The sequence below is a fragment of the Epinephelus fuscoguttatus genome, linkage group LG21 (genome assembly GCF_011397635.1).
Source record: "Epinephelus fuscoguttatus linkage group LG21, E.fuscoguttatus.final_Chr_v1".
In the NCBI taxonomy this organism is placed as follows: Eukaryota; Metazoa; Chordata; class Actinopteri; order Perciformes; family Serranidae; genus Epinephelus; species Epinephelus fuscoguttatus.
The window spans coordinates 6620779-6648214 of NC_064772.1; the positions used below are offsets into that span (position 1 = coordinate 6620779).

The window sequence follows — 27436 nt, forward strand, 5'->3', positions numbered from 1 at the left end:
CTTTTAAATATTTTTTTTCTCCAAAATGTAATCTCTTGGATTCAAGGATTTTGTGGGCTTTTGGGATTATTGTGGCCTGAAATGTCTAATTTTACAGCAGCTTTTCTGAAAAATTGTGCTGCATGTTGCAATCTTCATAGGCATTTTTTATAACAACATTTTGGGGGCAAGTGAAAATTGCAAGTACTGTCTTGGATCAGTACTGATTATAATGAGCATTCAGTCTTTCCCACAGAATTAGAATCTATATGTAATGGTACAGGGGTTGGGGTAAGTGACAGCTGATTGCTGATGATCAGCTGTTGCCACCATTTAAAGCAGTGCTGAACGACCATCTCCATGAGCCACTCTCCTCCCACTCTCTCTGCCCAGTTAGCGTGAGCACCAGCAGCGCCTAACATCCAACACAAGACTGTTTATGGTCCCAACAATCTCAAACCGACACCGAAACAGCTCAACCCAACTGCAAAACCAGTTATTAGCCATTGGGTAAAGTTAGCCATGTGATGCTAACAGTTAGCCCTGCCCTGTGTTTGACTCTGTCCAGGGCACAGAGCTCTGGTCACGCAGTGGCAGTCTCATGATAAAAAGAGAGAGAGAGAGAGGGGCTGAGCAAATCAATACCCTGCACGCAGCTCTATAATGAAACAACAGTTTACCCATTTGAAAAAGTCAAATTTGCTGTAAAGTTTTGGTTATTGGGGAAAATTATTTATGGGGATTGGCTAAATTTGAGTCAATTGCAGCAGTCGAGGCATCAAACCATCCTGGAGGGACTGGATACTTTGTTCAGTCTTGTTCTCAGTGTCCCCAGCTTAAATGCAATAACATTTAAAATCCCTGTACCTCGCTCTGTAGTTCAGTCAGCTGTTTGGCCAGCTGTGTCTCCGTGGTCTCTGGGAGCTGATGGTACAAAGTGCTCTGAATCTTCTGCTTCAGACCTTCTTTATACTTCAGCTGCAGGAGACAGGAAGGAATATCATAAAAATGTAACAATTCAAAACTTTTTTTGTAAATGCTTTTATATAAGTTACTATACACATTACCACCTCTTACATTTTACACAAATCTATTATTCTTACAAAAAACAGGAAGTGTCAGCCTTTCTTTGGCCTTGCTCCACATATGAACTCATGGACACTGCAGACAACGAGGGCAATGCATGTTTGAATTGCCATAATGGCTAAAAACTGGAAAAAGAGGGCCCAAGATAAAAATAATTTTTTTTGAGGGGAGACAGCAGGTCAACAGTAGATGCTACATCAAAGTGATAAACATCACCTGACAGTGGGTTAATTAAGCCAGATTTATTGATGCAGCTCAGCATGGTACATCAAATTGTTTTAGTCATATGTATGTTATAAACACTAAGATTAGGTTAGGCTCCTAATAAATGTATGTATGTATGTGTATGGGTGTATAGAAACTTTTGATGGAAGTATATGACAGCTATTCCCACGATCAATTATGTTTCATAAGTTGTTGCAGCGATATTTGGGTTGATAAAATTTGTGACACAGATTTAGTGCTGAATTTAAGCATTTTGACCACTTGTGAATTAATAACACTGGTAAAATAAATAAATAAATAAATAAACCTTGAGGAACACCCCAGAAAAATCCACAATGTGATTTGATGTCAAGAACTTTTGACATTTGGAGGTTTCTGTAAGAACTGCATTTTTTAGCAACTGGATGGTGAGTGCATCTGTTCTGCAAATTGCAGAGAAACCCCCTTATTGTCAATACACCTATGAAAGCTATACATCCTGTGAATGCCCGAGGTCTCTAGTTTGTGGTTGTAAAGTTTAATGAGCCTGTAATTATCCTAGACGTCACTATAGGTCAATTTATACAGTGATGTCCATTTAAAAATGGTTTCACTACAATGAAATGACTACTATGGTGGCTAACATCATCAAACATGAATAAAACTGGGCAATTCCAAGACATGATGGGAACAATATGCAAAAATATTCAAATACAGCAGGTAAAAATAACACATTTATACTGCATGCAAAAAAACTGCATGGGACTAGAATAAAGTGGGCACATCTGTGAAGGAGAGAGTTGTGGGTACTTACAAAAAAACCCATTATCATTCAGATATCTTGAGGTGAGAGGTCAAGGGACTACTGCGAAAATGGCCATGCCAGTTTTTTCCTTGCCAAAACTGAGCCTAACTTTGGAGTGTTGTCTAGCCCCCTTACTAAGAAGCTAGCATGAACTGGTTGGAACCACTGAAATCCTCAGGTTCATATGATGATCATCATCACTCCAGCTTTAAACTCAGCCCACTACAGCCTCTTAGAAATGTTGGCCAGGATCTTTGGCAGCTTGGCAGTTCTCAGAGGGTTAAAGCTATTTAGACAGTTTTCTGACATGTGTTTTAATGCGGAGAAAAAGACTCTGCACTGCTCTCTGTTGCTCCTGAATTTAGCTTAAACTAAATTACACCATGTACCAATGTGTGCATACATTTTAAGTAATCAGCTGATTCAGATATCTTGATTTTCAGTGCAGTGGGCTTTAGAATGGGATTATAACACCCAGAAATATCCTTTTGAGACTACAAGACTCACAAACGAACACGTCACATCATGACAAAAACTATGGAGGAGAGGACACGAGTTAACAAAACAGTCTGAATACCTCACTCTGCAGGTTTGACACCTCTTTAGCGTGTTGGGTGTCGATGGTCTCAGGCAGCAGAGAGTACAGGTTGATGTTCATCTCCTCCTTACCCTCCTCTTTATACTTCACCTGGAAAAAGACATATGTGCTGATTTTTGGTCTGGAAAATGTCTCATGGAGAAGGAGGAGGTTCTTTAAAAAATTGGGAGTCTACAGTAAAGTTCTCATTCTTGTTGTTACCTCGCTGAAGAGCTCAGAGACTTCTTTAGCGTGGGCTGTCTCTAAGGTCTCAGGCAGCAGGTGGAACAGACTAGAAGAGTGACCTTTCTTCAGAGCTGCCTTGTACTTCAGCTGCACACAAACAGGAGCAGAGACAATTATCTATCTATAAAAAGACACATGGATGGATGGCTAGATGGGTGGATGCATGTTTGTTACAGTGTGTAGGTGTGGGAGGACCATGTGAGCTACAGGTTTTTACCTCACTCTGCAGCTCAGAAGCCTCTTTGGCGTGCAGTGTCTCAAGAGTCTCAGGCAGAGTGGAATACAGAGAGCTGGACACGTCTTTCTTTCCCTGCTTGTACTTTGTCTAAAATTCATTCAGTGAGATGATACTTGTTGATAATTCGTTCAATACAATGTCAACAACAGAAACATTCAGCTCAAATTAAAACAAGAGCTCCATTGTATAGGTGTGCGTAGCAATAATCTGTTGGATTGTGTACAGTAGAGCTGCAGTGATTAGTCTATTAATTGATTAGTTAATCGACAGCTATTTTTATAATCAAATAATCATTCTAATTATATTTCAAGCATAAAAATCCAAAGAAACAAACAGTGGTTATACAACTGTATAGTGGATTAATTTGTACAGTTAAAAGTCTCACTGATGTTATATTCTATATCAGCACTCATGGAATACTCCTCATATCGCTCTGTTTTCTCTGAGTTTATTCTCAGCCCTATTTTCTCTCTGTTTAGATCTGCAGAATGGATGCATGTTGATTCGTCACCTCGCTCTGCAGCTCAGAAACAGTTTTAGCAAACTGAGTCTCAGTGGTCTGTGGTAGCTGACTGTAGACACTCTGTGAAAGAGTCTTCATCCCATTCTCCTTGTACTTAGTCTGTAAAAAGATAGAATGTATTTAGAGTTACTTATCTGGACAGATCAGCTTCATAAAACTTTATTTGCAGGGGAACATTCAAGGTGAACAGGAATGCACTCAGTAATGCTGCTGCAGGAGAACAAAAACACTTTGCATCCACATATCAACATTTACCTTTTTTTTAAAGCTAACATTGCTGCTTTTATATTCTCTATTTTCTTTGTGTGTTCTAAATAGTCTTCTCTTCATTGTCTGTGTTTGATGAACACCTCACAGATCAACACTGATGGTGAGCCAGGCCTCATTAGTGAGGACTGTTTGTGTGCAACATCACTCAAATGCAAATGCAACACAGATAACCTCTTTGATCCTTTTCTGATGATAATCACACTTTGTGATGACCAACTCATGATAAAAACATCAGATATGATGAGGCAGCTTTCTGCACAACACCTTCAGAGTGTTCAGTTTGACATCAACCACATCTCATTTTATCTCATCTGCTCTCACCTGCTTTGGTCAATTCACAGACATGATCAGGTTTTTTCTACATTTTATTGTTTTTTGAGCTGTTACTTATTATTTGTTTTTTATCTCGTACAACTTTTTCATCATTTCACAGCTTTTATTGTTGTTTATCGTTCTTGACAGACAGCGCTGCTAGTTATTTATGTCTTTGTACTTCTTCATCATTTTATTGGGGCTGTTATTATGTATCCTTCTAGCCTGTGTGAACGTGAATTCAGGGCATTGCTGTAAAAGAACTCAGTCAGTTTTCCCTGAATAAACAATGGTTGATGATGATGATGATGATGATGACATGACAGGGTATCTACTCACCCATATGCCAATGGAGGCTCAGGTGAAGTTTTAGAGTCCTTGCGGAGATCCAAGGGGAGAGGAGGTAGCAACACAACACCTGATGGAGGCTGACGGCGCCCCAGATTCAAACGTCCAAAAACACATAATTGAAATCATAAAATAGCGAGAGCACGTCAACTCACATGAACACGGTGCCCATGTCTCACGGTCTTGCGCAAGTGCACACATGAACACGGTGCCAGTGAGGCAGTCAGAGCTACAGGCTAAAATGAGGCTACAAACAGAGTTCAAATGACGTTTTTCCAAACAACATTTATGTCGGGGCTTCAGGGCACTTGGATCACTACGAACGAGCAGTATGGAGATATTTTGTGGTTTCAATTATGTGTTTGAATCTGGGGTGCCGTCAGCCTCCATTAGGTGGAGTTGTGCTGCTACCTCCTCTCCCCTTGGATCTCTGCAAGTGATGTGAGGACTCTAAAACTTCACCTGAGCCTCCCTCGGCATATGGGTGAGTAGATAATGGCTGAATTTTCATTTTTGGGTGCACTATCCCTTTTAATTGTAGTCAACAGAAACTGAAGACATGCTGTGAGCTGTTTTTCAGTACAGTTCTAGCTGAGTTCATCTATGTTTGTTTTAAGCTTATTTGTCTCTCAGTTGTATTAATAGTGTTTTATCCCTTACAGGCCAAACTTGGGACAAGGACCGCAAATAAAAAATAAATAATCATATCCTGAAAATAAAAAAAGTCCTATATACAAATTCTATCTGTTGCATTTTATCTAAATGTCCCTGTCAAAAATGTGAATAAGAAAATAAATAAACAAAATTTTATTAATAACTTTCTAACATTTGTAGTTTTGTTTTCTTTGTGTAAAATTTTTTTTTGTCAATAAAGGAAAGAAACAGCAAAAATAAAATAAATGAATACATGACTTGATAAATAAATGAATATTCCATTAAAGGTACTACAAAATAATAATATTTAAAAATAACCAAAAAAACGTATTAAGCAACAGAAATAAGTAAGATTGGGGAAATAAGATGGAGGTGGGATGGGATGCAAATTGGAAATAATTAACAAAAAATAAAACATTTTTAAATCAATAAATACATACAAATAAATTTGAAAAATAAATGCAAAAATAAATAATAATTGAATTCCAGCTGTCACTGTCATTAATGTTTTGGAAAACTGGACATTGGATCAGAGGATACAGTCAGAAATCCACAGTGACTTGAAGTCACATGATTTATTCTGCATGTTGGTACCTCGCTCAGCATGTCAGTCATCTCTCTGGCGAAGCTGGTTTCTGAAGTGTCAGGCAGAGTGGAGTAAAGGGAGCTGGATCTGTCCTTCTTCCCGCTCTCCTTGTACTTAATCTGAAAAAAAGTATTTATTGTGAAACATTCATTGTCTCCATCAAGGCCTTTTGATTTACCCTGTATGTTCACAGTTATTAAACACACTTTGTGCTCCGTACCTCACTGAGCAGCTCTGTGGTCTCTTTGGCGTGTTGTGTCTCCAGGGTTTCAGGCAGAAGAGAGTACAGGCAGGAATTTACCTCCTTCTTTCCAGCTTCTTTATACTTTGTCTGCAGACAGCACAGAACACAAACTTTTTCCTATTAAATATCAGACAATTACTGATGCATGTCTGAATGATCTCTATACTTTTTGCTTCCCAGTGATGCCTGCTTGTTTTCAGGGTTTATGCAGCATTTACTATGTTACATTTAAGACTTTTTACAGCCCTTTTAATACCTGTTTCAGTATGTGTGACATACAAGCAGTAGATATCACACTTTTTTAGGTAATTTCCAAGAGTGTATAACAATAATTCCTGATGATATAATTGAGCATGTTAATGTAACCTGGACATGGAAGAGTGGGAGAAAATTGACGGTGGATTAGCTATTGATCAATGATGAAGTGATTTAAAGTAGACACATGGCCATTATGACTCGATGAGCATCCTAGCTGCTTTGACTGCAGCTTTGACACACACACACACACACACACACATACACACAACTCACTGTCACACCAATCCTACTTTGAGTTTATATGTAAATGACGTCTCCTGATGGCCTCCAAGCACACACACACACACACACACACACACACACACACACACACACACACACACAGAAACAGTTTATAACTGATAAGCAAGAGAACGTATTTAAGAAGACTTTTAAATACTTTCTACTGCCTTTCTTAAGACTTTCTGTCCTGCTGCTACTCCTGGTTACATGCAGATACTACTGGTTTCTGAGAAACCAAATTTAATTTTACTCTGTAATAAAGAAACTTGAAACTCACTGTACCTATTAAATAGATAATGAACTCACTGTCCCCCTTAAAAGCTTTTTAAATCAATAATTAAAAGGACCTTACAAATGAAGTGAAAAATTAATTTAAGTGACTTTAGAATATCTAAATTTAGACTAAGACTAAGGAGTAAAGTCAGATTTAATTTTTGTGTTTTAACAGTTTCCTGTTTGGTGGTGGTGCTGAGTTAAATTCATAACATATCACAAAAAGATAGGCAGCAACATATAACATGGATAAAAGGTGTGATATTCTCAAGTCACATGGCAGCAACAAAGTCAATAAAATTATTCCTGTTATATAAAATAACTGCAGCAATCTGTCTTTAGAAAAGAGACATTTTGGGTTTTAGTGGCTGTAATCCTCCATGAGAGCTTTGGATGAGTAAGAAGAGACTCTTCAGAGAGTTTAAAGTAGCTCAAACTGCATGAGAGCAGCTCTACACAATGAAGAGTTTTACGCTCTCACAAATGAAGTGAATATTTAGCACAAAGCCTCTTCATCTGGGAACTTCACAGCTTTTGCAAATGTCTACTAATTTTATCTCATGGTGCTGCACTGTTGTTGTGACTCTTTCTCTTTCTTTTAAAATGTCATGAACTGGTCTCTTAAACATATGAAGGATGAAAGCTGCAAAAATCCAAAATAAATACCTAATTAAATGACTTGACAAATCAACTGATATGTCATTAAATGTATTAAATTAAATGTAGACATTAGTTAACTGATAAAATGCCACATACGCTGATATTTAAATTTTAACTGCCTTCATTTTTTATTAACCTTTGTGCTATATATAAACATATATATAATTCCCTTTGCACTTTGTCCCTAATTTATTTCCCACAACTTACTAATTTCTGTAATATTTTTCAATACACTTCTTTATTAGTTTTATAACATTTAATGGCATATACGTTTATTTATCGTGTCATTTATTTGTTCCTTATTAGTTTGGCAGTTTACATTCTCCAAACAACACTTAACACTCAGACTGTACACACTACTGTTTCAATGCTGTTTTTTTACATGCTAGTATTGTTGCTGAAAACAAGGAGCTTGCAGAGTTTTTTCACTAAAAATACTCTGCCAGAGAAAAATATTGAACATTTAAAATCAGATTTAAAATCCATAATTTATTAAGTCTTGGTCAGAACTGAGAACACTCTTCTTCTTTGGTGTCATTATTATTTTTTCTCTACATGAGACCTAAATTTTACCTAAATTTGAATCTCAAACTCAACACACTGACAAAAAACACTATGTTAAAAAGCCTAAAGTGTTTGAGAAACACAATTTCTTGTTGTCTCTGACCACGTGTTGTTGAGCCATGTTTTAAAGAGGAGAAATGTGCTTTTGGACGTGTACCTCGCTCTGCAGTTCAGACAGCTGTTTGGCCAGCTGTGTCTCTGTGGTCTCTGGGAGCTGATGGTACAAACTGCTCTGAATCTTCTGCTTCAGACCTTCTTTATACTTCAGCTGCAGGAGACACCAGTGGATCCATGTTATCTTGTTGTTTATTAACAACAAAACTATCCAGGAAAAGATCTCCAGGAGAGTGAGTGTTCATGACAATCAGAGATATCAAAATTTCTATTTAATAAAGCAGCTACAAGGAGTTTAAAGTGGTTATGAAACAGTCTCAAATTAAAACTGATGCCTCTACATGACCTACATAAGCAAACAAGACCATCAACAAGAAGACTGGCTGTTTTTATATTTCTATATTTTCAAATTTATATTCGATTTTCTAAATTTCTTTTCAAAAATTTCAACTGCTATCAATTTTTAATGTGTTCATATACCAGACTTGTGTATTCATATATAAATATGTGCACCTAACTCATAACTTGCCCAACTTTGTAAGTCTTCTTCAGACATTCAGTCAGTTCCGTATTGTCTGACCTCCCCTGATCAACATTCACTGAAATAGAGGACCATCTCTTTGGAACAACCGACTTCCATCACTGCAATCAACATCTACCATAGCATTATTCGAAAAAAAAAAAAAAAAAAAAAAAAAAAATCTGAAAAGGGCTGATTTGTAAAGACTCTTAACACTTTAATTAATCTGTAATACATTTAGCTTGTAAAACCAAACTTTTTGTAACTGATGCATTTCTATAAATTTTGTGTTATTTCTTAGTATTGAAATTTGGATTAATTATGCAATCATTGTTTTTATCTTCTTCTTTTTATGTATGATTATTGTTATTTAATAAGGGAAGTATCTCCATACGCCATTTTTGGTTTCTCAAAACTAAACTAAACTAAACTAAACTAAATTAAACATAACTAAACTAAACATAACTAACTTAACTAAACTCAAACTAAACTAAAATAAAATAAACTCAAACTAAACTAAACATAACTAACTTAACTAAACTCAAACTAAACTAAAATAAAATAAACTCAAACTAAACTAAACATAACTAACTATACTAAACTAAACTTAACTAACTAAACTAAACTAAACTCAAACTTAACTAAACTTAAATAAACTAAACTAAACTTAACTAACTAAACTAAACTAAACTCAAACTTAACTAAACTTAAATAAACTAAACTAAACTAAAGTAAACAAAGCTATGCTAAAGTTAACTTAACTAAACTAACTAAGCTAAACTAAACATAACTAACTTAACTAAACTCAAACTAAACTAACATAAAATAAAATAAACTCAAACTAAACTAAACATAACTATCTTAACTAAACTCAAACTAAACTAAACTAAAATAAAATAAACTCAAACTAAACTAAACATAACTAACTAAACTAAACTAAACTCAAATAAACTAAACTTAACTAACTAAACTAAACTCAAACTTAACTAAACTTAAATAAACTGAACTGAACTAAAGTAAACAAAACTATGCTAAAGTTAACTTAACTAAACTAACTAAGCTAAAGCTAAAAGCTAAAATAAACTAAACTAAACTAAACTAAAGTACACAAGGAAATTATTTTACATGCCTGTCCACGGGTTCAATTCCCGGAGACAGACCTATGTTTTACATTTTCCCAGGCAAAGTTTGGCAGTGACTTGTACGTTACTCAGCTAAAAGGAAGAGACGTTTCTAAAAGTAAAAGAACTGACAGTAGAGCAAAAAAAACAACCATGGTAAAGCACATGCACTCATTTAACAGATAGAGACAACTGCAGGATTTAAAAAGGATTCAAAACGATCCTGGACTGGCTCTCTTCCTCCACAGGAGCTAAAACATCACATGAAAGTTCCTTGTAGTTGCTTTAATATTTAAAATGTCACAAATGGTTGCTTTTAGACAAAAAAAGTAACTTAAGTGAGTACCTCACTCTGCAGGTTTGACACCTCTTTAGCGTGTTGGGTGGCGATGGTCTCAGGCAGCAGAGAGTATAGATTGATGCTCATCTCCTTCTTACCCTCCTCTTTATACTTCACCTGTAGTAATCCAAAAATAATATGAGGGCATATTTATAACAAATTAGGAGACACAAAATATATCTTGTCATTACATTTTACATTGGAATAAAATGTCAAATTTATAATTTCAGCGTATTTTATCATTTATGTTGCTCACAGTAAGAAAAAGGAAAGATGTAGAGGAGATTCCAGCAAAAATAATTATAATTTTTTCCCAGTAAGTATCAAAAAGCTAATTGTAGCACTGTGCACTAATGTTGAGCATATGGAGCTTAATAGAATAAATGATATATTTTCAATTGAAGAAAACAAAAAGCTGAGAGAGGTTGATCAAGTTTAGTGATCAAACATTAGTTCACTTCTGTCGAAGCCAAAAGAGCTTCAACACACCTCAATTCAGTTGGTACAAATCTGAATCTGTTTATCTAATGTTATTAGAAAAGGCCAGATTTAAGTAATCATGGGAGTCTCTCTTCATGGTAGTAGATAAATTACAGCTCCCCAGTACAGTAAATTGTATTTTTCTTTTATTTTCAATCAATTTTTACTTACTTTATTTTTACTTATTTTTTGTATCACTATCATCATCTCTCTATTTTATTTTATTTTGTCTTTATTATTCTTTACAATTATTGTTATTTATCTATTTTAAACTAACTCTTTATTATCACTTTTACTGTCTCTCTCTCTTTTCATGTATAGAGGCAATTATCTGTGTATATTTACTTGTCTGGAAATGAACTTACACACTAAATTATGGAATGATGTATGTCCTGAATATTTCAATGACTGAAACTGTTAAAAAATATCATATTCATGTCTCTGTGGTGTTATTCTGGTTATTGTACCTCACTGAGCAGCTCAGAGACTTCCTTGGCATGAGCCGTCTCTAAAGTCTCCGGGAGTAGAGAATACAAACACGAGTTCACGCCCTTCTTACCCGCCTCCTTGTACCGCATCTGAGAATAAAAATACATTTCAACATACGGTAGCTTTTAAAAGTATGTACAGAAAAAAAAAATACAATACAAACAAGATTTCTTTGAGCACTAATGGTGTTGTCAATGAAACACTGCCTCACCTCGCTCTGCAGCTCAGCAACACTTTTAGCAAACTGAGTCTCAGAAGTCTCTGGGAGTTGAGAGTAGAAACTCTGGGAGAGGCTCATCCTGCAACCCTCCTTGTACTTACTCTGAGAGAGGACAGAACTATCTGTCAGCAGGTTACAACGAAGATGCTGAGTGTCATTGATTGAAACACTTTACTAAAATGTATTTCCAACATAAGAAAATAATTCAGGGAGGAGTTCAACTCAATTTAAGTTAAGATAAATGTCATGATACACTAAATAACTTAAGATTTTTTTTTTTTTTTTGTTCAAGCAAAATCAACTAAAATATGTCACTTGGTGCTCTGAATATTGCCATTATTTTGGGCATTGTTTAGTACAAAACACCCATTTCCATCTGTTTTTGACCAAATTAAACGAACTCTGCAAGTACATATGATGGAATGACCTTTAAACACAGGCCAAAATGATGACTTTACCATTGTTTACAGAGACAGTGTGGACAGTGAGCTCAGCTGTACCTCACTCTGCATCTCAGTCATCTCTCTGGCAAACTGGATCTCTGTGGTGTCGGGGAGCTGAGAGTAAAGAGAGGAGGGGGCTCCTTTAACCAGCATCTTAGGGCGATAATTCACCTGAGAGAGAGAGTTGAAAGCAACATTGTCACTACTATCAGTATCAGGCTGTGCTTGCAAGATTAAAGTGGACCTATCATGCTAATTTTCAGGTTCATACTTGTAATTTGGTTTTCTACTAGAGCGCGCTGAAATGGTTTTATGTTAAAAAATACTATTTTCTTCATACTGTCTGTGCTGGAACACCTGTATTCACCCTCTGTCTGAAATATTCTTTCTCAGCACGTGTTTCTTTTAGCCCCCCTTCTGAAAAAGCCCAGTCTGCTTTGACAGGTCAATGTTTACAGGTCTTACGCATCTCAGCCTCTCAGCATGGTCACTACAGCCACAGAATGACTGTAACAGAGTATAGCAGCACTTTCTCCCTTTAAAAATCACATATAAAAGCTTCTAAATAAAACCCTTCACAAACTGACTTGTTAAAGTAGGAATATGAGCCAAAATCAGGGAGAAATTGACTGTCGTAGCAGTGTACTTCTAGACTGGGAATGACTGCTAAGTATAGCGGCACTTTCTCGCGTTAAACATCAACAGGAATATCATCTGAAATCTGGGAGAAATGAACATCAGCTATCAAGATGATATGTTTCATTAGCATTATTATTCATTAGCATGTAGCTACATGTAGCAGTGTACTTGCAGCCAGGGAACTACTGTGTATATTGGCACTCTTTCATGTTAAAAATCACCATTAAAAGCTAGCAAAGACAGGCAGGAATCTCAGCAGGATGTCCCAACAGGAATCTGATCCAAAATTGAGGAGAAATTCACAACATCGGCAAAGAAGATTTACATGTTTCCCTGATGTTAGCATGTAGCTACATGTAGCAGTGTACTTGCACCTGGGGAATGACTGTGTATATTAGTACTCTTTCTGGTTTAAAATCACCAATTAAAGCTTCAAAATACAACTGCACATGTTCCAGCAGGAAAATGATCCAAACCTGGGAGAAATTAACAGCATCAACAACCAAGATGATATGTTTGCTTGACATGAGCTTGTAGCTATATGTGGCAGTGTATGTAATGTAAACACTTGCAGTAGTGTGGCTGGAGCAGACAACCACATAAAGAAATCAAGAAACATTGGCAACCGAGCATTCAGAATGTTCTGAAGCCTGAGGGTTTTGCTCACTGGGATAGCTTCTACATACCTATTCCTCCTTATTTGAAACTTAATATGAACTTCATATGAACATCTGGCATTATTACACTACATATATGACAGAAAATAAAGAAACGCATAACCCCAATTTTATTTCACACTTCTCCTAAATCCTGTGGCTACTATTACCACGTTTGTGTACCTCACTCTGCAGCTGTGACACCTCCAGAGCGTGTTGTATTTCTGGGGTTTCGGGGAGTTGAGAATATAGGGAAATGGAGGCCTTTCTCCTTCCATCTTCTTTGTACTTTTTCTGAAAAAGAATATTAAATCTCTCTCAGTTCAAGAGGTTTTCAACAAGACTGTATTCAGCTTCCTGTGTTCCACTGGTGGAAAGTAACTAAGTACATTTACTCAAGTACATTATCAAGTTAAGTGAATGCATGCCTTTTACTTGTAGTGGAGTTTTTTCACAGTATGGTATCAGTAGTTTTACCTCAGTAAAGGATCTGAATACTTCCTCCACCACTGCTGTGTTCATGACACAAGTGAAATGACAATGAATCAAAAACCTTAAGTGACAAAGTACAAGTAATGACTGAAAGATGGCTTTGCAACACTGCTGGTAATTAGTGGTGCAGTCTTGATTTCTCCTGATATCTAAACTTGAAATAACATTTCTCTGTTTGTCTTCTGTGTTTTATTCATTTGCGGGGGGATGCCTCTCAGCCAGACTTCCAGCTTAATCAAACCTTTAGCTGCCGCATAAAATAAACCGTGTGTGTGTTGATGCCCAGACTGTTCACTGATGAAATATGTTGAAACACAGCTGCTGTGTAGCTCAGAGTGTACAGCCCTTTTGAATACCTCGCTCTGAAACTCGTGGACGGTCTTGGCCAGCTGCATCTCGGCAGTTTCAGGAAGCTGAGAGTACAAACTGCTGCTCATCTCCTTCCTTCCTTCCTCCTTGTACTTATTCTGAGGAGCAGAGAGAGTTTCAGGTCAAGAAGATCTGAAAAGAGTGGAGGTGTTTGCTTTGAGCTAAATTAAGAATAACAAAAGAGAGACATCCATACCTCTACCCTGTCACCGCCATGCTTTTTTATTATCCCATCATACATTTGGTTGTGTGTGTGTGCATGCGTGTGTGTACCCGTCTGTCCACAGCTTATCTCACCTACTACTGAAGCAATCAGCCTAATATTTTGTGTGCACATGTATGACAGTATGCCTAAGGATCTTTCGTGGTTGCAGTGATTCAAAGTTGTTGAAAAAACATTTTTATTGTTTGCGTTATACCATCATTAACTGCTGACTCCTCATTCCTCCTAACCAGCCAGTAGGGGATGAATGTCATCAACGAAATCAGCAAGGGCACAGAGCGAAAGACATTCCTAGCAATAGACTCAGCTAAAAACAACGAGCCTTAAAGTCTGTTGCAGGACACATTTTGGCCTTCATCATGGCTCAAAAACTGTAATCCATAGAAAGGTTTGGTCTAAACTATTCCAGGAAGAATTCCACAGGGTGCAGCTGTGCCATGTGTATTGTCCAGAGTGGACTTGATCAGCTCCTGGGAGGTGAGTTGCGGCTGAAACACGGCTGCCATGCGGAGATCTGCACTCTACTGAGTACACTTTTCTAGTTTCACTTTGAACTCTGAACTCTAGGTTCTGTTATTTAAATACTGTGTCTGCTCATCTTGAAAATATTCTTTGATTGCTCATCAACTTTGTCACTTCTGTACATAGAAGACCGATACAAAAGAAAATTTGTTTGTATTTGTTGGTAGTTGGTAGGAGTGCCCTTGTTCAGTTTGTCTTGGTAACTTTAAGCCTTGTCAGGTTTCTTTCTTCTTTTTTTTGCTTCCCTTTTTGCGGTCAGTCCGGGAGCTGAGTATTACCCTTCTGTTTGATTCTGTAGTGCAACTGAGTTTTCATTTGCAAATCAGTGTGTATTTTTTGTTTATTATTTTGGCATTTGGAGACCCTTTCACTTTATTTACTTCCAGTTCTGCAAGGTCGTCAGCATAGTAGTTGATAACACTACTAATGACCCATTCCTCCATCCATCTAGTCAGCATAGTCCATCCATCCATCCATCCATCCATCCATCCATCCATCATGTCTGACCTCACTCAGTATCTCCGTCAGTTCTTTGACAAACTGGGTCTCTGTGGTTTCTGGCAGCAGAGAATAAAGAGACGAGGAAATCTCTGTCTTCACATTTCCTTTGTATTTAATCTAAAACAAAAACAAACACAGCATCATCAGTGTATATCGTATCGTATCATATCGTATCGTATCGTATCATATCAAATCATATAAGAATACTTTCAAATATAGACCTATCAGACAAAATATTACAACCACTGGCAGATAACATGAAAAACGTTGATCATTACAATGCAATGTTATCATGGTAAACCTTGGGTCCTGACATTTCTGTGGATGCTGCCTGACACCCTCAACCCACCCAAACACCGTTGTACCTTATGGCAATGGCAGTCCCTGATGGCAGTGGCTCCTCCAGCAGGACAATTCACCATGTCACCTATGTCACACTGCAAAAACTGTTCAGGAATGGCCCGACGAACTTGACAAAGACCTCAAGGTATCAACCTGGCCTCCAGATTCCCCAGATCCCAATCTGACTGAGCATTTGTGGGATGTACTGGTACTCCACCTCACAACCTATAGGATTCAAAGGATCCATCACCAACGTCCCAGTTCCCGATACCACAACACCCCCAGAGGTACCCCTGATCCATGCCCACCGTGGATCGGGGGTACTTCTGAGGTATCAGAGTATCTGCAATCAGGGAGTGCAATTACCATGAGTTGGGGTCCACAATGCTGTTTGGGTGGGTAGAGCGTATCAAATGCCATACAAGGGACCAAAGGTTTCCCAGCAAAACATTGCATTGTGATGAGATGATCGATGTTATTCACTTCACTTTTCAGTGGTTTTAATATTTTGGCTGATCAGTGTGTTTCATAGTGCGCTGCAGGTTTTATGGAGTGATAATGTAAATGATCCAGTCTCTCAACGTTGTCTGTACTTCACGTTAACCACTTGTTGGTGTACTGAAGAGTAACTGTACCTCACTCTGCAGCTCTGAAGCCTCTCTGGCACGTTGAGTCTCAGGAGTCTCTGGTAGGATGGAGTACAGTGACATCGACGCTTCCTTCTTTCCCTCCTCTTTGTATTTTGACTGGAACAGTTACACAAAAAAGAACAGAATGGTGGATCAATATGAGAGTGTGTGTGTGCTTCACCTTTGTGAGGACATTTGTTGAAATGTTTTTTTTTTGATAGTGAGAGTATTTGGTTTTCTCCTCTTTGAAGGTTCAGATTTGGTTTAAAAATGTATGTATTATATCAGTGAGGGTCCTCACAAGTATTAAAGAACAACCATGTATGTTTTGTGTGTGTGTGTGTGTGTGTGTGTGTGTGTGTGTGTGTGAGAAGACCTCAGATATCACAGCGCTGATGTTCTTGGCATGGATGAGTTCGGCTCCAGGAACAAACAGACTCTGACCTCTCATCTTCTCAAAGTCCTCCTTATACTTTACCTGCAGGGAGGTAGGGCAGACATGAGAGAGTGGGTGTGCGTGTGTGTGTTTGTGTGTGTTATGTGACTTTATATTGCATGCGAGCTGAACTCCTGCTGCACTGTGCTCCTCTCCCAGGAGGAATGTTGCGCTAGTTGTTTTGCAGTGTTTTATTCTCTCAGAGGAGCTCGGCTGTGTGCAGCATGAATGAATTATTTTTAAAAATCTCCTGCTATATCACTTCTGAAACATTTAAGGAATGAACAAATTCACACAAAGAAACAATAAAAAATGTGCCAAAAAAGAACTAGCCAGAATGTACTTAAAACTGCATGAACAATAAATTTAAGTGTCTCTTTTTAGATGAAAATATGATTAAATGATGACTATGTTTAAACAGAAAAAAACTGCATTAAGTACATTTTCGTATTTACACTGGTGCCAATATTTAGGTGTGGGTGCAGCACACAGTACTGTGTGAATACCATTGAAACTGATTGTTCACCATCTTTATATATTCATCAGGCTCAGAAATTATCTTTGCAGCAACAGTAAGAAATTGAGCAAAACAACAAACAAAAGCGGAAAAAGGCATTTTAATAAGCAATAATGGAAAAAGTATGTATACATATCTTGTCTCCTTCTCTCTCACAAAACCTGATAAAAATAATGAGTTTGCTGTCAGCTTTGTCAAAAAGATGATGAAACAATGTTCATGTCAGGAGCTCTGCGGTTATGCATGAAGAAGCTGGATATATGTGAATTCTGAGGGAATTCTGAAGGATTTAAGGGAGTGCAGTATAGAACTCCTCAAAGCTGTGACAAGTAATCAACTGGATTTCTATCCAAGCACATTGCAAATTTTACCCAAATTCTCAGAAAAATGGCAACGGAAACTGCACATTTTTGTACTTTTCCAAATTGATAAATAATTACAGAAGACATTCAGTGTTTGATTTATCATTATGATCATTCTTAAAGTACTGGTACGAATAAAATGGGGTATAATACCAGTTTTAATGACAAGGTATTGAGATCCCTTCTAGTATGGGAATACTGTGCAAGACTAATATGCCCGTGTCCTTCTGACATTGCTACACAGAATGCTATGGTTACTCCGAAGATTTAGGCTTTATATAGCCCGGGCTACTATATCTCATTATCTTGAGAATACAGAGTTTGGTTGTATCTCAAGAGAATTGTCTTGTTATCTCGGGAATACATTTGCTGTTTTGAGATGATGGCATAAATAACTTGTGATCTCGAGGAAACAAAATTGAATTGTCACAAAATGTTTCAATCCTTTGTTGTTCAGAGCTTTCGTAATTTTCCATATATTGCAGTACTTTATGGGACAGACAACAGCATTGATGGACTTTATTTCAAACATGTGCCACAGTTTGGTGCTTGGCCGCGTGTGATTGGACGTTTGGTCAAACAACAGACCGGCAGATTTTCTGGAGAGACCCAGGAGAGAAAAATGGAATTAATCCACCGATGACAGGCTGTCTGCCCCAATCTGTGAGAGGAAACCAGAGTGGGCACAAAACTGAAGTAATGGTACCAAACTGGCTTCGAACCAGCAAGCTTGTGACAGTCCAGGAAGTGGTCAAGGTCAGCGTTGACACAACTATGTATTTCTAAATGTCCTCTTGTGGACATTGTTTATTATTGTGTAAATTTTTCTGCATGTGCTGTCAAAGCTCTCTCTCAATTCAGGCTGCCAGGAGCACAACTTTGAAGCAGCGTACGTCTCTATGGTAACAGCAAAATCACTAAACTGGCTTTAGGATTGTGGTGAGCGCAGAGCTGCACCAGGAAGATGAAGAGCGTTTTATATCCCACCACAAAACTGTGCCTGTGCAGCAGATTGTGACTAAAGTCTTTAAACTTGTGGAAAAGGTGCATGTGATGATAATAAAGATGTTTGACAGACAGGTGGCACAGTAGCAGCAGCTGAGGAAGAAGTGAAGATGATTTTATAAAGTGGGTTGACTTGCTTCCACTGTAGCTGATGAGTCATTCTGCTGGTGCAAAAAGCCAAGCTGCCAAGTTTGACTCACACCAGGGAATCAATATCTCACCCTCCCACATCCTACAACAGCATTCACCCTCATTCACCGATTCACTGCCAGATATACGCTTTAAACTGCTGCTGCACAAGTCAAAAAGAAGGCTCTCTCCTTTGAGTGTAAATTCCCCCTCTAGGTTGAATAAAGGGCAGTCACTGCATCTTTGGAGGGATTGTTACCAATGGCAACCCTGCGTTCAGTTCATATGTGAAGCGGCAGAGTAAGAGGATGACGCGTTGAAGAGTTCATACCCAGAAATGTTTCTATTCATGAGATGAAAATCAAGCAGAAACTGCAGCAGATATTACACACTGAGATAATTGGGTCATATAGCTCTGATGAATACTGCGTCAACTTTTGACCACGTGTACCTACATATGCGTTACTGCGCTAGTGTGGAGGATTTATTCTTAAACATCAGAAAGTAAAATGAGTTCAGACAGAGGCGTGTTGTGTTTGTGTCCTAGTACTCTGTGTATCTTTCAGTACCCTAATAAAAAGTGAGTGAAACAACATAGTGACCATACAATAACTAAAATAAAGTATATTGTATCGTATTGTATCGTATCGTATCGTATCTTATTTTAACTTATCTTGATTATCTTAACTTATCTTATCTTACCTTATCTTATCTTATCTTATCTTATCTTAACTAATCTTGACTATCCTTCTGCAATATAAGGCCACAAAATGCCTTTTTGCCACTATTTACAGTGCTGGAATGTAAGTAAATGTACTCAAGTATGGTATTTAAAAAAAAAAAACTTACTTCTTTCACAATCTGACCATTTGTACTGTACATCATTTATTCACCATGTGTTGCTTTGAATTTGGGATTGTTGCATCCTCTACAGTGAATGACAAATCCAAAAAAAACAGGCCAACATTTTTCATGAATTGCAGTCGAAGGCAACTGTGTTTAATGACAAAATCCTATAAAAATTATATAAAAACAACAGTTTAACAAACCCACACACAACCTGCACAGTATAACCCAAGCCTCATTTATCCAGTTGTATGCTTAGTAATTCCCAAAAACATGAATCTTTACTAAAAAAGTACAATGTAAAACACTTCTGCCATAGCGTGCCCTGAATGTGCTTGAGCACGCACGTATATATGAGCTCAGTCAAAACACATGGACGTATAGGATGGTTTGCACTGACATGTTTTAAAACTGCAATGTTTTAGCGAAAATACATGTGTGTGGGAAGCACTGAGCATGTGCCTGGATAAATGAGACGTGGAGTATACTTGTGTGCAAGTTTGTAAACAGATGTTTTGAAATAGTTTTGCTGTAGGAGTGGGGGAAAAAATCGATACAGCATAGTATCGTGATATTCTGTGTGGCAATATTGTATCATCACACAGTGCCAAGTATCAACTTATTTTACAAATTATTAATATTACAAATACAAATTAGACTTCAGGTAGCCTACTAGAATCACATAATCATTTGCTTTCTCAGTCCACTACATACATTTTGCCTCAAAAAAAGAAAGAATAATAAAAAATAAAAAATAAAAAAATTGCTGAAGTGAGATGAACAGACTAAAAACTTATTTTACTTATCTTATTAGATAAAACCGAAGTTTTCCTTTGTGAACATAATTTACAGTTGAAAAAGGTAATAAACTGCAATATAATTTATCACAATACTCAGCGTATCCCAACATATTTAAAATTGCAATAATATTGTATTATGAAGGATTGCGATAATATTGTATCGTGGATCCTCTGGTGATTGTATCTCCCATTTTGCTGTCAATAAAAGTGGTCCCCAATTACTTCAGTACATAAAGAATGCTTATGTTTTGGGATTCTTCATTCACTGTGGAGGCATGCGAGAAAAACAAAGTTTTCTCCATAATAATGGTCATGCTGCGGGTGAAGTTCAGTTATAAGGTGCGTTTTATGTCACTTTGTACTTCTACTCCACTACATTTTGAGGCAAATATTGTACTTTATCTACACTATTTTTTTTAATGACTATTGTTTATTTGATGGCTTTAGTTACTTTCCAGTTTCTGATTAATAGTACAAAATATAAATCAACTAATCAGTCCCTTCAGGATTTTGCAGGCTTTTTTGTGGATTGTTGCAGCCTAAAATGCCTGATTTTATAGCACCTTTTCTAAAAAACGTGCTTTGCATGTTGCAGTGATTTAAAGTGTTTTTTTCTCTGGCAAGTACATTGTAGGAACAATGGAAAATTACAAACACAATCACGTTTATTTAATGTATTAAAAATTGAGGGTTGCTTGTTTAAGTAAGAATAAAACCGGAGTTTGCAATTCGTACTACACTAACATTACCGCTAACCTGCATATTTTCTCTTCAGATCTCTTTACCTCAATTCTGTCAGTATGCAGTGCAATAGACGTGGATGTATGGTTATGGTAATTTATTTATTATTTTTTGAATGTAGAACTTCAACTTGTAATTGAATATTTTTAGACTGTGGTATTTCTACTTTTAAATAGGTTAAGATTTGATCTATTACTCATAATCAGTTATTTCTTCATGAGCTCTTTGTGACACCTGAGGAGATAAATACACACATATCATGCTGTAAGGCTGTTGGTCTATATAACATCATGTATACAGCTTTCACTGCAGGTGTAACAGAGTCCTTGAATAACAAACTGACATTGAATGAACTTACATCACTGATGAGCAGGCTGCACCTCCTGTTGAATGCTGGGTCTGGTAGAGGAGGCTTCTCATCAGAGGAGGCCTGCAAACACAAAAGTGCACATAAGACCTCTGAGGCCAATAACCACAATGGCATTATTTAGACAAAAGTCAGCTATAGCCACTATTTTGTGCTGTTAATCTATGTATCTACATGCATGTATCGTTTTCATGCTAAATAGATGAGTATCAAGTGTTTCCTAGAAGACCTTCAGCCAGACCTTGTCATGGCCTTCAACCCCTTTTAATCTGCGGGGAAAACGGCATCCTAAGCTGATATCATAGTCTTTCAGAGGCTGTAGCAGACTGAGTTTTAAAACTGAAGATACTGGTATCATATAAAATGAGAAGATCGATGGAATCCATTCGTGCCATCCATGTCATGCAAGCTTTTTGGGTAGGTGGTTAAATAATGCCACGAAGTAAGGCTAAAAAAACTGGCATGACCATTTTAACAGGGGTCACCTGACCTCTCACCTTGAGATATCTGAATGAAAGCCAGTTCTATAGGAGGCCATTTTTTCAGAAATGCCCACTTCATGCTAGTCCCATGCAGCTTTTGGCAAAAAACAAGCAGTTCCCCCCAAAACAGTACACGTGTTTTTTGCCTAAATTTGGTCTGACTGGAAAGCTGAGACTCCTGTGGATTCAGTGAGCACAATTTTATTCATGTATGATGATGTTAGTCCCCAAAGTAGCTATTATATTGTAATGAGACCATTTTCTTTAAAACAGGCATCATTGTATAAAATGACCTTTTGTGACCTCCGGAATAATCAAGGCTCCATGAAACTTTTCAACCACAAACTAAAGACATATAGATTTTAGATGGTGGATGGCTTTCATGCGTATACTGATAATGAGGGGGTTTCTGCAACAGAAGTGCTCATCATTCCAGTCTCCAATGAAGTTCTTACAGAAATCTCCAAATGTCAAAGGTTTTTGATACCAAATCAGATCAATGTGGTATTTTATTACTGGTATAGTGGTTTTCTTCTTTGTTCTGGCGAGGAGAATGACCAACTTCCTCATGGCAAATGAATACATTGGTACAAGCTGCCAGAAGGCTTGAATCCCAGGACTCCCAGGATGCATCGAGCACTCTTCCATGATTTGGGAACAAATCAAGCGTGCAAAGAGAGAGAAGAGAGACCTGCATGTGGTGTGGTTAGCCTTGCAAAGGCATATGGCTCAGTTGCACAAGTTGATAGACTTCGCCTTGCAATTTTTTCATGTCCCAGATTGTGCTCAGAACATCATCACAAGATACTACAACAACCTGCACATATGCTTCACTCTGGAAGGCTTCACGACAGGATGGCAACAGCTGGAATGTGGATTTGCCATAGGATCCACCATCTCCCCCATCCTATTCGTGTTAGCCTTTGAAATAATCCTCGGAGGACAAAGGCAGGTAGTGGGCAGCATCAAGCTAACAACAGGTGAGAGGGTCCCACCACTGAGGAGGTACATGGATGACGTGACAAGCATCCCTCAGAGAGGACCATGCACGACTAGGCTCCTCAAGCGCATGGACGAGCTGCTCACATGGGCAAGAATGAAAATCAAGGCTGCAAAATCAAGAAGTCTATCAATAAGGAAAGGCGTGCCACATGTCTGGCGGGAGGGAAGCCCATTCCACAGCTGGCCAAAAAACCACTGAGAAGCCTGGGGAGGCAGTACACCACCTGACTTGTCCAACAGGTGGTGCGACCAGCACACACTATCCCAAAGTGTGATGTGGCCACTAAAGGTCTGTGAAATTCCCACGGCAGAGGTCAGCAGGGTCGACAGCTTAGCAAACAGCTACATCCGAAAGTGGTTCGGCTTTCCCCACTGCTTTTCGGACACAGGCCTCTGCGGCCCATTAGCCTACGGTGCAAGCAAGAGAAGGCACCCCTTGCACTGGAGCTGAAGGACTCAGCTGACCCACTCATAAAGAGTACAAAAGTCCCCATACACAGAGGCTGCAAGTGGAGGGTGCAGGCTAAGGTAGACCGTGCCATCTCCAGTCAACAACATTGGAAGGTGATGGGGTCAGTCCAGGTTGGTTGTGCTGGCCTGGGCTGGGGAGCACCACAGCAATTCTTGTCAAAGCCACTAAGAAATAACAGATGACCATGGTGGTGGACGAAGTTCACCACTGAGAACAGGTGCATTACTTGGGCAGACATCTGGAAGACACCACAATCAAGGCGTAGCTTCCAGTTAAGAGCAGCCTATGACACCCTCCCATGCCCCCCCAAATCTCACCCAGTGGTTTGGAAATGAGGTAGGCCACCCCCTGAGTGGCAACATCAAGGCAAGCCTTCAGCACATCTTACCAGGATGCAAAGTGGGGCTGACCCAGGGATGCCTCAGGTGGTGCCATGATCAAGTCTTGATGAAGCTGGCTGAGTTCCTGGAACTGTAGTGTAGCAGCAAACAGCACACCGGCAACAGCACAGCCTGCCCTAACAGGCTTCATCAAGCCTGGCAGCACACTCCAAGCTCCTGCTCAGAAGATAAACACCATGCTCATGCCGGGCAAAGAGTGGCAGATGGTGGTTGACCTCAAAAAGCAGCTGGTCTTCCCAAGAGAGAACAGCTCTCTGGCCAGATATTGTCATGTGGTCTGCAGGGGAAAAGAGGGTCCTTCTCATTGAGCTTACCATCCCCTGGGAGGAGGGCATGACAGCAGCCCACGAAAGGAAGCACCTCAAGCAGTCGGAGCTGGCAGCGGAGTGCCAAGAGGCTGGCTGGAAAGCCAAGGTTTCACAATCACAATCAGCACAGTTTTAAGATCAGTGTCACCAATTCAGTATCTGACCAAATGTCTCCCCTTCTGTACATGTGATATGACGCTGAGTAATGGCCCGAGAAGTGTTTTGTGCAGAACATCATGATGTCACAGTAAAGTTTACCTTTGACCTTTTGGACAAAAAATGTAATCACTTCATCATTTATCCTGTTAGACATTTTGTGTGAAATTTTGTCATAATTAGCAAATTAATTCCTGAGTCATGGCCAAAACCATGTTTTGTGAGGTCAAAGTTACCTTGACCTTTGACCACCAAATTCTATTCAGTTCATCGTTGAGTCCAAGTGGACATTTGTGCCAAATTTGAGAAAATTCCATTAAGGCTTTCTTGAGATATCACATTCATGAGAATAAGACAGACGAGGTCACAGTGACCTTGACCTAAAATTAAAAAAATCCTTAAATTTAGCACCAAATCTGTGAAAAAAATGTTATAAATCCTGAAATTGCTGCAACCTATGAAACATAATAGAGCATGCAAATGGCCATCATATACTTCCATCATAATGTTCTAAACCCTTATACACTGTAAACTTTCAAAGTCTGAATCGGCGCTGAACCAAAACAAAATGTTTATGACTAGAAAAACTTGACACACTGCTGGGCTGCATCTCTAATTAATTTTCAGGTTCCAGCTTTAAGATGATGTTTATTGCTTTTGATGTGGTGTATACTGTTGACCTGTTATCTCCCACCCTTTAAAAGACACAAATGAGTGGAGAGAAGGGTGGAATAGAAGAGGTTAAACTGGTATAAGATGCCACATCTCTCTGTTGTACCTCAGTCTAATGATGGTAATTAAAGGACAGGTTGGTCTCACCCCACTAATAATACTAAGACAGAGCAACCTGTGAGTCAACCTCAGGAAACTCTTCTAATTCATGCACCATCAATCCCTCACTTCTTTCAACAGGCCCTGATTCAGTCCTAAAATCCCACTATCAAAGGCTAATAATAATGGCAAATTTTCATTTGTAGTTCCACTAATCCTCTCTGAGCCCGTACGAAAACCTGCAGTGCCAGGCAATGCCCCATGCCAAGGTCAATACAAAGACTCACAGTCAGAGCTGAGAGGGGGGTTCTCTGCAGAGGAACTAAATCTGCCTCTCAGCAGACCTCATCAAAGAAAAGCTAAAACCTTAAAGACGTTTAGCAGTGCTCAGGATTTAGCTACAGTTTGGAAGCATTGTGTGTATTGACGTAGTGAACAGGGAAATTACTGCATAGAAAGAATTACATAATTAAAAGACCAAGGGGTCTGACTGCTGGAAACTTTGACTTCTTATGAGATCCCCTACAGGGTCTTCTCTGGTTTTAACAAAGCTGTGTCTTACATCAGATGAAGATCAGCTACTGATAGGATATAAAATCATATTTCTTTTGAATAAAATGATGACTATAAGTGTGTTAAAGTTGTAAAAGAACATTTTAATCAGGCTGGGCTATATAATGATATTATATCAATATCAGAATATGAGACTAAATATCTGAGCAAGACACACAGTACAGGCTGTGTGGTGGTTTTAATTCTTTTAGAATATAATAGAATGGAATAGAATATATTATTGTCCACCATAGGTGGAAATTTGTTTTCGGCTCACCAAAAACTCAAAAGACAACATTGTAAATGCAGACAAAGCTATGTTTTTTTGTGGACATTTTGTGTCTCATGGTTGTTTTCACCATTTCTGTAGTTATTTTGCATTTCTTTGCATCTTTTTTTTTGTTTTTGTGTCTCTTTGTGGTTGTTTGTCGTCATTTTGTTTTGTTTGGTAATTTTCGTTCAGGTCATTTTCTGTCTTCTTTTGGTCGTTTTGTGTTGCTGTGTAGTCAGTTCAGTTGGTGTCTCCTTGTGGTCGTTTGTAGTAAATGTGTGTCTTTTTATTGTTGATTTGCCCAATTTTGAAATTATTTTGTGTCCCTTTGCAGTGACTTTGCATCTCTTCATCTTTTTGTGGTCTTTCAGTGGTTGTTTGTAGTCAGTCTTTATATCCTTGTGTTTTTTGTGTCTTTTTGTAGTTGTTTGGGTCTCTTCAACGTAATTTTGCTTCGTATGGAGATAAGTCTGTCTTTTTGGTCGTTTTCTGTTGCTGTGTAGTCATTTTGTGTCTCTGTGTGCTTGTTTGTTGTCAGTTTGTGTCTTTTTGTGGTTGTTTTTCCCATTTTATAGTTATTTGTGTCTCTTTGTAGTTCCTTTGCATCTTTTTGCATTATTTTTGTGTCTTGTTTTTGTCTCTTCCTGATCAGTACATGTTAGTTTGACTGACACTTTCAGACACTGGACCTATGCCTAGCATTGTAGTAGGGCTGTGCAGTAATCCATCTATGTTCATGTGTTCATTTTTCTGACAAATTTGATTTTAAATGATTATCTGATGCTATAGAAAGGGGGTTGATGTCATGACTGACTGGCTTGGTTTGCTTGCAATTGGTCAGACGGCAGTAATTCAGTACTGCAGAGATTGCTACGGCACAGAGACTGGCTCTAAGATGGCAGCCCCTGTATTCAGAATATTTTGGCTTCATTTTTTGTGTTGCAGGAAGAAGTTGTCAACATGTCTTCCATCTTTATGTATAATCAACGGAGGAGACCCAATCTTGTTTTTCCACCAGGGAGTGCCACAAAAAGCAATTGCTTTTTATGGAGACATCAGCAGCTGTTTTTGTTTGTTTGTTTGCTAAAACATGACGTTTTCCTAACCATAACTAAGTAGTTTTTGTGCCTAAACCTAACCACACATTAACCACAGGGTTGTTTAAATATTAAGTTTTAGTGTATCCACTATATAATTAAAATGTAACAGATCTGCTGATTAGGTTGAATTTTCTGAACTTACCAGACTGTCCTAGCTGTTCTTTTATTATCCTTGTATTGTACTCACTTAGTCATTATATCCTTTTTACTGTCAATTATTTATCAGAAATCTTATTGTGTAAACATTTCGTCGATATCGACATATCTGGTCAAAAATATTGTGATATTTGATTTTCTGCATATCGTCCAGCCCTAGTTATTAAACCAATTTGGCTGAAAAGATCTGATTTATCACTCAAGGGCTTTAACAGTAGGAAATGGTGAGGGGAAAAAAACATTTCATTTCTACAGGCAAATAAGAAAAGCTCAGGTTCTGAAGAGCTGAGACAGACATCTTTGCATTGTTAAAACTTCTGAAAAATATCAGCACGAACATGCAGTGTTGTGTT

At 38.2% G+C, this 27436-nt stretch overlaps 1 protein-coding gene across 18 annotated transcripts in view; it reads right to left on the reverse strand.

The window, feature by feature from the left end:
- The window catches only part of nebl (nebulette), a 186106-nt gene that overhangs the window by 73021 nt on the left and 85649 nt on the right, over positions 1-27436 (reverse strand). For 12 of the 18 annotated variants that reach the window (XM_049566099.1, XM_049566098.1, XM_049566095.1 and 9 more), the window contains 18 exons: positions 21404-21475; positions 16586-16687; positions 16216-16326; positions 15245-15355; positions 13980-14090; positions 13315-13425; positions 11894-12007; positions 11385-11495; positions 11152-11262; positions 10211-10321; positions 8267-8377; positions 6049-6159; positions 5837-5947; positions 3647-3757; positions 3115-3222; positions 2874-2984; positions 2652-2762; positions 847-957 (listed from right to left, as the gene is read on the reverse strand). The exons of 2 other annotated variants lie outside the window; for them this stretch is intronic. In XM_049566099.1, coding sequence (XP_049422056.1) covers positions 847-957; positions 2652-2762; positions 2874-2984; positions 3115-3222; positions 3647-3757; positions 5837-5947; positions 6049-6159; positions 8267-8377; positions 10211-10321; positions 11152-11262; positions 11385-11495; positions 11894-12007; positions 13315-13425; positions 13980-14090; positions 15245-15355; positions 16216-16326; positions 16586-16687; positions 21404-21475 — 1950 coding nt within the window. The remainder of the gene's footprint in view (positions 1-846; positions 958-2651; positions 2763-2873; positions 2985-3114; positions 3223-3646; positions 3758-5836; positions 5948-6048; positions 6160-8266; positions 8378-10210; positions 10322-11151; positions 11263-11384; positions 11496-11893; positions 12008-13314; positions 13426-13979; positions 14091-15244; positions 15356-16215; positions 16327-16585; positions 16688-21403; positions 21476-27436) is intronic. 4 more of the 18 variants (XM_049566102.1, XM_049566093.1, XM_049566094.1 and 1 more) reach the window with 3 other exon arrangements.